This window comes from Ostrinia furnacalis, unplaced genomic scaffold (assembly GCF_004193835.3).
Source record: "Ostrinia furnacalis isolate ACB-3 unplaced genomic scaffold, ASM419383v2 OfSCF0078, whole genome shotgun sequence".
Lineage (NCBI taxonomy): Eukaryota > Metazoa > Arthropoda > Insecta > Lepidoptera > Crambidae > Ostrinia > Ostrinia furnacalis.
The window spans coordinates 576,759-590,679 of NW_021130317.1; the positions used below are offsets into that span (position 1 = coordinate 576,759).

Sequence of the window (13,921 nt, forward strand, 5' to 3'; positions counted from 1 at the left end):
TAGTTGTTAGGATATCTATCATTTTCACTAAAACATCTTTTTTGATAAATCAAGTAGGTTACCTACTATCATGTCGTCAAAAAGTCCACAGTTACTAGTACATAAAAGAGAGTTAACTGTTTTATTACATTATTTTTTGTTTTTTTTTTCCATATTTTCTTTATACCAAAAAAAAAACCCTAATACATACATTTTCCAGACATTTTTCAATTTCTTGACCAAAAATACTAATTCTTGCTTTTGTTCCAGAAAATGCCACAAAGTCCGTCCACACTAACGTGATCACATGATATCTCTACCAGACATCGAGCTCGACGTCATAAAATGGAACAACTCCATCGAAACCGATCTGGTCATCACCGAAAACAGTATCAACATCACAGACATATACCACGTGATCGTATCAGACGTGCCCGGAGAACAGTGTGAGAACTTCACCAGTGACAACGTGTCAGTGTGCGAAACTACAACTAAGTATGACAGCATAGAAATTAGTGTTGTGATAGTGCTTTTTCTGTTGATAGTGGTGACAGTTATTGGTAACACTTTAATAATATCGGCCGTTGTGACGACTAAGAGGCTGAGGACCGTGACGAATTGCTTTGTGACGAGTTTGGCGGTGGCTGATTTGCTGGTCGGCATTTTTGTGATGCCGCCGGCTATTGCTGTGCATATTACTGGTGAGTTGGTTTTTATCTTGTGTTTTCTGTATTTTAGATTATTCCGTTTCAAAGGATGTCCACGGCTGGACAAAGGCCTCTAACAGGTCTTCTGCACTAGGCTCGCAGCCCTTTGTCGCAGTAGTTGTGTTGAGTGAGCAATAACAAATTACATTTTTACATCTAAATTTGCATTTGCATTGACTTATAAATTGCTGACTGGTGGTTTGCGTATCCGACTGCTTTGCTAGGGGTTACGGGTTCGATCTATTCTCAATACAAATATTTAAGAGTATGGTGATTTTTTGTTTCTGCCCGATCCCAAATTTTTGTCGCACCAGCTTCGGGAGTGTAGGCCAAATATCTGGTAAATTAGAGAGGATCGTGGTCGTGCAGTTGAAAATGGCCTCACCAGTTTTTGTAAAATGACGGTAGAACATTTTGGACGCAACATACAAAATCGATTTCGATTTGATGAGGCTGAATCCTCATCAAAACACCTGTTCACTAAAAAACATCAAAGTATTTTTTTTTACTTGTAATAATCTCTTAACAAAATTGAAGACTACAGTACAGGTGAAGCAGTATGTCATTTATTAAATAAATAATAAACATTTATCATTTCGCAATGAGTACTGGATTTAAGATAATATTTTCTAATTGGAACATTATAATTCAACACATTCATAATTTTCCAAAAAGATCAAATGCCAAGAACAGAGTGAGTGAATATGATAGTCTTGTAATAAAACTCAGTCTCTCCTAGAAGACAATCCGCGCCTTTTAGGACACCTATACGCATACCTCCACTTCGGGCCAACAGGTATGTTGCTGAGAAGGCGAGAGAAACTCAGACACCTTCAGTTAGTGTCGAAAAATCCGTGCCTTTGTAAAGCCTGGTCCGTGAGCACGTAGAATTTTGTCCAATGACCCCAAGCTACCCATCCTTATCGCTCGCGCGTAATTATGTTGCAAAATTCTACGCGCTCACGGACCAGGCTCTATGTTGAATGAAGTTGAGCTACTCTTTTATTATACTGAGCACTGCGCGGCGTATTCATTATTTTTTCATGAACGTAACGTTGCTAGCGGCAGTTGTTTTGTAAAGGCTTTCATACTACGAGCGAAAGGCTTGTAAAGAAAATGTAATTGAATGGTCGATGGTAGTAACACTTTTATAATATCTTTTTATTTAGGTACTATGATTATTATGATATTACCTATGGTTTGGTGAAGGTTGCGGGAAGCACCTGGATGCGGGTAGCGCAGGACCGGTCGTTATAGAAATCCTTGGGGGAGGCCTTTGTCCAGCAGTAGACGTCATTTGGCTGAAACGAATGAATGAATAATATGTACTATCTATACTAATATTATAAATGCGAAACTCTGCTTGACTGTCTGTCTATTTGTCTGTCTATCTGTCTGTTTATCTGTCTTGCTTTTACGCCTACTAAACCACTGAACCGATTTTGATGAGGCATAGAGATAGTTTGAGTCCCGGGAAAGGACATAGGATAGTTTTTATCCCGGTTTTTGAGACAGGGACGCGCGCGATAAAGTTTTTCTGTGAGAGACAAAATTCCACGCGGGCGAAGCCGCGGGCGGAAAGCTAGTAATTTATAATTACATTAGCTAAGTTACTGAATATTTAAACATTATAATTATGATGTTATGTTTAAAATTCAGGTAGGTATTGCTTTACCAACCCCTAAGGCCTAGGGTATTAAATATTCTTAATCCGACCCGAATGTTCTGGGTTAGGTTTCCTGGTAAAATTAATTTACTGGACCAATTTAAACAACAAAACAGAAAATACAAGAGTTGTTCTTCAATATACCTTTTTCCACTAACTATGGGCTATAAGTTTAACTTCAATGTGGGCAGTAGGTACACAAATCAAACTATAGGTTTTCAGCTAATGGACACTTTTATCGTCCATTTGCTAAAAAGAAATATAATAAAAACACCTGTTTAACAGCCTATTTTGTTACAGAATGTTACAAAAAGTAACATTTAACAGTATAATAACCTTTTTATTTTCGTCACAAGTGCCAGAAAACACCTTCCTTCACCATAAATTTATATGTTTATGTCACAAGAAACTACACTAAATGAAAGTGAAAAAAGCCATTTTGGCTGTACCAGTGCTTTATGGTCAATAACAAAAGATTTAAGAGGCCGTCGGAGAGGAGTGGGATCGTAAATTCGGGTATCTTTAAGCCCTAAATACCCAGCAGGTTAACCTACATCAAATTCCCTAATGGATTTTGAGCTCAATATCCTTGGTATAAGAGTTGAAATCAATTGAAAGTGTCTAGATCATCAATACATCAATAAGCACATAACAAAGTCGAGTTCCGCTGTCTATCCCTATGTATGCTTAGAAATTTGAAACCACGCAACGGATTTTATTGCGGTTTTTGAACCCATGCGAAGCTGGGGCGGGTCGCTAGTATCGTATAAATTTCACATATTCATATCAAAGGGCATCTAGTGTCAAATGACACAATACAACTTGACATCATAAATACCAACTACTAGCGGCCGCCCGCGACTTCGTACGCGTGGATCCCGTTTTACCCCCTTAGGGGTTGAATTTTGCAAAATCTCATCTTAGTTACATTCTAAAAGGAAATCCCATGCATAATTTGAGACTCCTAGCACTTGCAGTTTCTGAGATATCGTGATGAGTGAGTGAGTGATTCAGTGACCTTTCGCTTTTATAGATTTAGATTCAAAGGTATCCAGTGTCAAATGAGACAATACAACTTGACATCATTACAACTATGAACCACTAAAATCTTTAATAACCCATGTGTTAAATATCTCAGCTATTTCAATAACCTACACTTTTCAATATAAATCCAGAGGCAATATTAACTTTTTTCAGAGGTCTTTTAGAGGGTCACTTTAAAATGATTGATGATCGACACTGAATAGCCATTGAATAATTGAATCGACCTTTATAAGCCACTAGCTGTGCCCGCGACTTCGTACGCGTGAAAAGTTGAATAAGTTTTCCCGTTCGTTCGTTTCAGCTAAATGACATCCACCGCTGGACAAAGGCACAAGAAAGGTCTCCCCTAATGATTTTCATAACGACCGGTCCTGCACTGCCTACATCCAGGTACTTCCCGCGACCTTCACCAGATCGTCGGTCCACCTAGTGGGAGGCCTGCCCACGCTACGAGCTAGTTATTTAAGTTAGTAATAAAGATCATATCTCTGAAAATATTTATCTTATAGCGTCTTCGTGGATGAAACGATCTTTAATGAGTTCAAAAAGCGATATTTACTTACTGAAAACACGTTGTAGCATAAAACAAACTATAAAATGAGATTATGATAATGTAATGTAGTAAAATAACCACATAAGACAGTGAAATTAAAGTAAAAGCATCTAGTTTTTGGGGTACACTGAACTTGGCGGCGTGTTAATGTGTACATTGCCGTCTATGTAATTACATTCTTGCTACTTGTAACCTGTCTACATTCAGCCTAGACAGGCATTTTTCAGGTAGACTTTATATACAGGGTGTATAGTGTATACCTATAAAGCTAGAGTCTAAGCCTAGGTGTAGACCACCGATTTTGAGTTGGTCGATAGTTGGGTCGGGCTGTTGATCAGGATGGAGATGTATGAAAGTGCGCACATTGCACCGATTTCGTATCGGCCGATTCTTCATACAATTTAGAATCGGGCCCAACTATCGGCCGACTAAAAGCCGGTGGCCTGCGCCTAGGCTAAGTATAAGTATTGATTTAATAATATTGTCGATTTTCAGTGCCACCAGACAACTTACTATGTCGTTATTGCTAGTTCCGTTACGTCCCCAAGTTATCTTTCGACCAAAACTCGTGGGTAACATAGGCCTCCCCTGATGATTTCCACATCGCCCGGTTAGTAGCGGCCTGTATCCATCGCCTTCCTGCCTTTATGAGGTCGTCGGTTCACCTAATAATGATAATAGTGGCTAATGCTTTTAGTTATTTACGCATTTATCCATTGGTAACTAGTTTTGACAATATTGGTTATTGTTACAATTTTTTTTCTGGCATTAAGAGTATCGATTCCCACCTTAGGCAGTTGGATTTTTTCAGGTTATTCTTAATATACTAGTTGTTTTAACTACGAATCAAAAGCCTGGTTCTATATGTAACATTTTCTTAATAATATTCCCACTTGCTTACATAGGCCTACCCTGACACACCCTGTATAGCTCAGCATGTTTAGGGCTGCCATTAACCAAAATGACTGTGCGAACGACGCCAAGGCATTCTACTGTAATTATGTTAAACAAAGATTCCGTGGCGTGGCGTGATGTAGTCGTGAAGAGCAATAGAATTATTAAGGCACAGGCTGACAGACTATTTGGTGTTGTTGAAAACTTGAAAAATAACACCTGTTTCGACCACATAAGAATGTATTTAGCTTGGTCTTTTTACAGTATAGTCTCAACTTTTGACAAGCTATAACGTTCCTGAAATCAGAGTTCGTTCGTTCGTTCGTTCGTTTCAGCCTGACTGACTGACATAGTGATCTATCAACTCACAGCCCAAACCACTGGACGGATCGCGCTGAAATTTGGCATGCAGGTAGATGTTATGACGTAGGCATCCACTAAGAAAGGATTTTACGAAACTCCACCCCTAAGGGGGTAAAACGGGATCCACGCGTACGAAGTCGCGGGCGGCCGCTGTTTATATTATGAACACATACAAAAATAACAGTTTATGTAAAAACATCACTAGGTACATAAGTCTAAGTTGCACCATCTATCAACTCCATATCACCTTAACTTTGACCGTAACACTTTAACTACAAGCATAACCGGCGTTTTTTCATAGAGTTTGAGTTAAAAGATTTAGCAAATCTGATTTTACTTTTAAAATGAATAATTATGTACAATGTACATAAAAAAGTACAACGCAAAACATTACAATCCCCTTTTAAAATTGATGTCAGTGCTTCATTATGTAATTTCGAGGCCGATTCTATTGTCCCACTATAAAAAGACTGAATGGAACCCAATGCCTAACTATGTAGTACCTTATTATTTCCACAAAAAAGTCAATCAGTCGCAAATCTCAGTTAATGAGACCCCCAAATCGAAAGTTACGAACTCGCGAGAATTTCCATCGAAAAAAAGCAAAATCATTAATTACTGACATAGTAAAAACAGATAAGTTTTACCACTTTGAAGCGGTTACAATTTTTTCGTGTTTTGTTGTTACATGACTAAAAAGTCTTGGACAAAAAATAATTTAAAAAAGCTTTGACACTTGCAATTTAGGTTAGTATAGGTTTCGTTGGTCAAAAGTGTGCATCCGTGTACAAACACGGCATAGGAGGAAATCGAGTCACACACTTCTACACTGGTACTTCCTCTATGCTCAGAGAAATGGACATTTCGTGGTTTTTTTCACCCTTCCGTCGGGGAGAGCCCCACATAACCTGTCACGATGACCACAGCAGCGGGTATGCAGTTTCATGCATTTTTTCCACGTAAAAAAATAAGCAAGCAAAAAAAAAGATAATAAAATAGAAAATAGCAATAAGTTTTCCCTATTATGCCCGATTGAGATCGGATATAACCGATTCGCACATCATTGCGAATATGTGTGAATGTAGGTACTATTCTGTTTTTGCTACGACATGCCACTATCGCATTTCAATCAAGCTCGCTTGTCATCAGACACAGGCTCTCATCAGAGAAAGTAATTATTTTCATGAAACACTTTCTTTGCAATATTGAAGGTTTTTGGAATTCGTTTTGTTGTGGTCTAAATTAATTTCCATTCGTGTTAAAATGCGAAGGAAAAGTTTGAATAAACCTTTGTGTGTTAATATGGGCTGTAAAAGTATGAGTATAATTTGCTGAAGATGCTATAAAAATATATCACATCATCATCATCAGTTTATGTGATTATTCAGTGTGTATAGTAGTAACATACATTTAGGGCAATTTTAAAACTTTATTTTGTTAGGAGGAATAAAATCATGGTATAATAATGAGTGTTATAAAACTGTCTACTAAAACTGTTATTATATAAAAAAAAACTGTTTCTATATCAAACTTAACTGAAAGTTACTGAAGAATGGAAATCCGACTTTTTAACAGTTTTAATTCCAAACGCCTTACGAAACATTTCACTGGAAATCAACACCATCTATTGTTAATTTCCAAATTTGAAACTTTATACGTATTCCAAAAAGTCGTTTAGAAGTTGTTAATAGTACAAAAAGAACGTTTAAAACTTATGCTTCGGTCCTAGGGGCACATTTTGAGAAGAAGGAAACAGCAGGTTCATTCTTGCTTGTAAATAAAATACAACCCGGTCGAGTTAACTGCACACCAGGGATGTAATGGATATCCGTAACCGTAACCGAAAGTTTCGGATACCTATCCAAAATAAAAAAATATCCGAAACCTTAACCGTAACCGATTCAAAAGTTACGGATAGTTTCGGATGTAGGCAGTTTAATGTATTTTTGTATAGCATTATTAAAGGCATAACAGCCTGATTTACCTTTATAATGCCATCTAGTATCAATTTTTTCTTTTTACTTTTGCGAACCACGCGCGAGCAGCTGGCAGCGGCGGGCTCGTGCCTATGTACTTACTCACTTGATACAGTATCTGATACATTACACGCTACACGGCTAGATGAGTACCCTGCATAACATTCCTTGAAACACGTTATTACCTACTATGTATTAAGGTAATAAGACTTTACTAAGATCCTACTGTACTGTACCTCTAGTAGGAAAAACTTTCGAGTTCGTTTCGTTGCGTATTCAAAGTGTCATCGAAAAATTTTGTATGAAAAATTAAACAGCGCCCCCTACATTATAGCCGCCCTAGGGGGCGCTGTTTAATTTTTCATACAAAATTTTTCGATGACACTTTGAATACGCAACGAAACGAACTCGAAAGTTTTTCCTACTAGAGGTACTGAGTCTACTGTTTTCGTTCCACTTTGTCGCTATTCAGTTACAGAACTTCTAAAGTGAGGCAATAACATAATATCATTTTTTGTTACGCGAAGTAAAATGAGCCTCTTGGAAATTTCTAGGAATAAGATAGGTTAAAATAAGATGTGAAAAACGTTTAAGAAAACTTCTTTAGCAGTCATGAATAAGATTTTTTAGAAATGTGACGTCTCTGCCTCACTGATTTCTACACTCGTTTTTTTTCATGGTGCAATATCGTAAACTACTTATAAATAATACTAGCTGTGCCCGCGACTTCGTACACATGAAAATTGTTTCAGTAGTTTCCCCGTTTTGGCAACATTTTTCTTTACTGCTCCGCCCATATTGGTTGTAGGTTTGTGTTATACATAATAGACTAAAAACTTCCTCGATAAACGGGCTATCCAACACAAAAAATATTTTTCTAATCGGACCAATAGTTCCTGAGGTTAGCACGATCAAGAAAACAAATAAACAGATTAGTATACGAGTATTCGGAAGTAGGTTGTGACGTCACTGTATGCCTCTAACTTAATTATTGACTTTCAAAACACATGCAAACTCCCTTTAGCTTTAAATACGTCACATTGTCACGTGTTTGTGTTAATTCTGCAGAAATGTTTACCATTACACCCACGCCGCAAATGTACGCCCACGCTTGTCCGATTCAAATTCACATTCAAAATTAATGTTGCGGACCTCACACGATCTAGGTGAATCTATTTATCACTACAAATCGAATTGTAATGAGAAATGGCGCTGGAGACTCGATCACTTTTGTTTTACATATTAATGATCGGTCACTTCTGTCAGCCTTTTATTTCGCATACAAAATTAAAGTATTTTTGACATATAAATTACAAGTAGGTGGTGCGTTTCAGCCGAAAGACGTCCACTGCTGGACATAGGCCTGTCCCAAGGATTTCTACAAAGACTGGTTCAGCGCATGAAGGCACCTCCTGCGACCTAGTAGTCCCACTAATATTCTCGTTAACTTTTCCAACTACGCAATATATGCTCGTGTCAGAAGTAGTACATCCTCAGTGCCCCACACATCTCGTGGATGTATTAAGAGGCGATACCTTCTATAAATTCAGAGACAACTGGAGTTGGGGAGGCTTGATGTTCACATAATCTGTCCTTTGTAACCTTTTACTACATCCTCAAGAAGAGTAGTTCTACTCTACTCCACTTAGCTAAAACCACTCTACCATCATTATTATTTTTGGAAGTTATAAGGCCACAGGTGGAATCAAAATTCAACCGGAATCCTCAACCAAGGAAGAACTGATCTTCACTTCGGACTCCTCCTATGTTCTTCTGATTAATTTCATTGCGGGTCCAATGACAGTTTAACTTCCCCCGGGACAAACTTGACCTCCACAGGTTGGGTTTTTATTGACGGTCAAGTTGTAGATCCTGGCTACACACGAGTTGCAGCGGTGGGAACGAGAGGTGGGAATAGTCCCGTGTTGTACCTTCAACTGCTGGTACACAACACAATTTTAATCAGCAATTTCCTTCTCCAGGTAAATGGGAGCTCGGCTGGATCTTCTGCGATATCTGGATCAGCCTGGACATCCTCCTATGCACAGCGTCCATCCTCTCCCTCTGTGCGATCAGCGTGGACCGGTACTTGGCTGTGACCAGGCCTCTGACGTACTCCAGGAGACGGCGGTCGAAGAAGCTGGCTTTGACCATGATCTTCTTCGTCTGGATTGCTGCTGGTGCGATCACGTGCCCTCCTATGTTTGGATGGTAAGTTTCTCATAAACTAGCTTCGTCCCGTCGACTATGGCAATGTTAGTAAATCTATACTCTGATCAAGAATAAATCTTATTTCTAGTTTATATTACTTTGAAATGGAATCAATAATTTCTAAAGTATTATGCTTAAGTTATTAAGGGATTACTTACCCCTTACTTCAGTAATGCTTGATGCTATTTATGTACAAACTTACGATCCTATGTATTATTATTATTTCCAAAGCCCAATGTATCTCTCTCTCTCTACCAAAATTTGGAAGTCATTCAAACTGAATCTGGTGCTGAATTCTCAATAAAATTCAATTTCACATAATAGATAATGACAATTAGGTCTTAGATCTTGAAAACAGGTTTTAACTTATTTCAGAAAATCACGAGACATTAGAAAATCCTACCATTAACCCACTAGAATATCCCCTAACAGAGTCTCATCTTCCAGGTACGAGCCAGACCACAACCAAGGAGGGGTCTGCCGCTACAACCAAAACCCGGGGTACGTGGTCTTCTCAGCCATGGGGTCGTTCTTTCTGCCCATGATCGTGATGGTGTACGTCTACGCGAGGATATCCTGTGTGGTTGCGAGAAGACATCACCAACTGGCCAGCACTGCCACTAAGTGTAATAAGGTTGGTTGTTTTTTCGTGTGGTTCGTTCGTTCGTTTCAGCCAAAGGACTCCCCCAAGGTTTTCCACAGTGAACGGTCCTGCGCTGCCCGCATTCAGACTCTTCCCGCGACCTTTACCAGATCGTCGGTCTACCTAGTAGGTTGCCTGCCCACGCTACGTCTTCCAGCCCGTGGTCGCCACTCGAGAACTTTTCTGCCCCAACGGCCATCGTTTCCACGAGCTATGTGCCCCGCCCACTACCACTTGATTTTAGCAATTTCACGTGATTAATAACTATGCAGGCAAGCTTCACAATCCGTCGCCAATCCTCCCGTATTGCAGCCTTTCTTGTACACTCGTGGAGTGGGCCATTGAGTGCGGTTTTGACCTCTGATCAGTCGTAGTCCCAAGTACCTAAATAGTAGGACCTAAATAATAGGTCAAGCCATGCTTCTGGGGTAAAACCGCTAGATTTTTGTCCTGTGTAATTATATTAGCAGTTTTCAGTTCTATTTCTTGTAGTTATACAGACTCATTATGACCCAAGGGAATTCAACTTATTCAAAAACCAATATTAAAATTTAATACCATCACAAAATGAGTTTCTTCCTTTTCTAGAAATAAATCTAATATAAATAGTTGCCTGATTCGATCATTACTTCTGAAATTTCAGAGGGATCTTTCACTTTTCTATTGAGGTCAGTGCTCTCAAAAGCGTGTCCATGAACTCAAAATGAAAACAAAGCTATGAAAAAGTTTCAATATTTTTTCGTAGACTCCCAACAGTTCGCTTATGCTAACCAAAAATTTTACAGGCCATTCTGTTTGCTGGGCAGCTTTAGCGGTTAATGAGTAAACTGCTAGTACTGTTTGCAGAAAACGAACAGACAAAATACAGTAGGTCCACTCTATTTCTTGAAGAAACTAAGTCCTGAAGATTTGAAGGACTGATAGAGGAATTCTTTAGATATTATTAAAAAAAATGATTATCAGTATGCTCCCGCGATCATAAGTCATGACTCTTTAATATAAGCCCACTGCTAGACAAAGACCTTCCCAAGGCACACTACTAAGTCAGATTCTTTTCAAACTCCTGTTGTGTTTATTGTCACTTATAGGATTTACGCCCGTATTAAAAAAAAATACTATGAGGTCTCACAGTGCGCGTGGATGCACAGGGTGACACACGAACCAATCTCAGAGCTCTATTCAACGCTGTGCGTTCGATTTGCTGCTTCACTTCAGCAAGCATCGTTTGTGATTACGGGTTATTTTATTCACTTGAGAAAAATATACATGGATTGTCTCATATAACTTTAACTAAGCCTACTGCGCTACCCTTTTCTCTTTTGTACGGTTTACAGACATTCTCAGCTAATTTGGCGGAAATGGTGAAATCGCACGTTACTCATAGCCTAATGAGATCAGCTGAATCAGCACAATGAGAGATTTAATCAATAAGTACAAGAAAATTATAGTAAAATATAGATACATAAAAATCTATAATAATATATTTAAAAACGAAAGGTCACCGACTCGCTCACTAATCATGAAATCTCCGAAACTACAAGTGTTAGGAGTCTCAAATTTTGCATGGAGGTTGCTTATAGAACGTAGGTTCTCACTAAGACAGGATTTTGCAAAATTCAAACCCTAAGTTGGTAAAATTGGATCAACGCGTGTGAAGTCGCGGGCGGCCGCTAGTTAGTGATAAAAAAGAAAATAGTGAATGGAACATTGTTAAAACGACATAAACTTTACATAATGTGCCTAATGCCACTCAATTGCCTTCCCATTCGTCAGCGTAGGAACTCTAGACTTCTTGGCGTTCTTTTCGCCGTTCTCTCTAATCCCACCTCTCCTTCCTACCTTAAAGAAAAATTATTAGACTATTTTATTGTGCAATAAAGTTTTATAGTAATAAAAATAATGCCTTTGCCCTTAAAAGAGAAGAGGGGTATAGAGGCTATCCTATTTAACACACCCTACTCAAATTTGTACGGATCACCTTATGTGTTTGCAATAGTCTTTAAATAAAAAATAAAAATCCTTTAAAGAAATACGTTACCCTTTAATTTACATCAATAACGTAGAATTGACATTATCCTTATTTTTCCATAACCTGTCTGTTCCTTCCCAAGCTTTGACACATCATAAGCGGATTCGGTGCTAGTATTTTTTAACAGCAATTTTACACTCGGCCGAGCAAAAATGTTTTCGCTACGTCCACAAGTTCTGTTCTGCGTCAACTGAACTTTACGACTGGTTGGGTTCGTATCAGATCCTCTAAAGTTAATTGAATTCTTGTTGAAAAAAAAACGAGAGACCAATAAAAATGTTTGGACTTTCATACTTATCTTTGATGGTGTGGATTGCAGCGAAGTCAGTGGTGTTATGGTTCAAGATGTGGGAATAGGGTTTTGTTTTGATTTGCATAATGGCAATCAGACCATACTTATAAGCTACACTTCCTTACTAATTATCACTCCTTGACTAAGCAGGAGTTGCCAAATTATATCTATAATTTAAAAAGATGAGACAGCTGCAATATTTAATCTAAATTTTAAAAAGTGTCTTTTCTTGCTTTCCAAAATCTTCGGAATCTACCCTTAAGATATTTACTTACCCAAAAACAACAAAACTCCCCGCAATATTTACTTCAACTTTATCCACGTTAGTTTCAAAGATAACAGTTTGCTGTTGAAATTTTCCAAGACTGAACCAAAACTTTTTGTTGCAGAGAGGGAAGCTATCGTGTATCCGCACTGAGTCGGACTCTGGGTCTGACAAGCTGTCCCTTCGCCAGAGTGCCTCAAAACAGACTTCGAAGACGTCGAACCAGCAGAGTGACTGTTCCTCTCAAGGTGACCACAAATGCCCTTGCTGCTTCCGCGCTGAAAAAAAGAATCGCCAGTCCAAATTCAACAAGTGCAAGGAGAAAGAGTCCCGCTTCTACAACGAGGTCACCTTCAAAGCCAACTTTAAGTATAAGAACACTCAGAGACACAGGACCCATTCTATGAAAGACCACGTCGATAATAATAGAGTCTCTTCTCTAAGACGCGAGACGAAAACAGCTCAAACGTTAAGCCTAGTTGTCGGTGGCTTTGTCGCTTGCTGGTTACCATTCTTCGTTTACTACATACTTACCCCTTTCATTCCTTCTAACTACGTCAACCCTGTATTGATGTACATCCTGACTTGGTTAGGATGGTTCAATTCTGCTATAAATCCGTTCATTTACGCGTTTTACTCCCCGGATTTTCGGCTCGCGTTTTGGAGGTTGACAATACGCAAATGTAAGAGGAATAAGCATTAAAAGTTTTGTTGTTACAGGAATCTGTGGGATTCTGTTATCTCCGAATTGATGTTTCGAATGCAAATAACGGGCGAAGTTGTAATTGTTCTTTGGAGCATTTGTTGTTTTTCTGTCTTAATTACTTGTTTGTTATTACAGTAATAGAAAATGACAACAAAAAGTATATCTGTCTATAAGTACCTAAATAGATTCAGTTTTTACGCTTATCTTCCTTGATGTATCATACTACTTGATGCACCAGAGAGCTCAAGAAATAAAGCTGGCAGTGGCTTTTATAACAATTGAAAATTATGTTTTAACGCAAAATTACACTTTACGAGGCTTTTATACAGCTTTAGTCTATCAAAAGCGATACTAATTATGTCATGAAAGTTACTGTTTTGGTTATGAATTGACTAATTTCAAAATTTATTTTGTTTATGGGCGCTGTTAAATTGTTACCAGCTAAACCACTTTTTCTATTACAACCTATCTCAAAAATGTATGATTCAAATACAGCTTTCATCTTTATTTCATTAAAATATTGTTTGTGATACGACGAACCTAGGTACTATTTGTATAATTTAATTTAACTTCTTATGCATTCCATTTAGGTA

General features: G+C 38.3%; 1 protein-coding gene across 1 annotated transcript; it reads left to right on the forward strand.

Moving 5' to 3' along the window:
• Positions 1-279: 279 nt before the first annotated feature.
• Positions 280-13,496, forward strand: TAR2 (tyramine receptor). The gene is made up of 4 exons (XM_028302361.1): positions 280-680; positions 9,165-9,393; positions 9,841-10,027; positions 12,747-13,496. Exons 1-4 carry the CDS (start codon positions 287-289, stop codon positions 13,323-13,325), a joined length of 1,389 nt encoding a protein of 462 aa, XP_028158162.1. The 5' UTR covers positions 280-286; the 3' UTR covers positions 13,326-13,496.
• The last annotated feature ends 425 nt before the right edge of the window (positions 13,497-13,921 follow it).

Excerpts from the sequence above, each read along its gene's own strand:
- TAR2 (XM_028302361.1), top strand. The coding sequence starts at position 287 with ATGATATCTCTACCAGACATCGAGCTCGACGTCATAAAATGGAACAAC. Across the intron at positions 9,394-9,840 it reads TGCCCTCCTATGTTTGGATG|GTACGAGCCAGACCACAACC; the intron begins GTAAGTTTCTCA and ends CTCATCTTCCAG. Across the intron at positions 10,028-12,746 it reads CTGCCACTAAGTGTAATAAG|AGAGGGAAGCTATCGTGTAT; the intron begins GTTGGTTGTTTT and ends TTTTTGTTGCAG.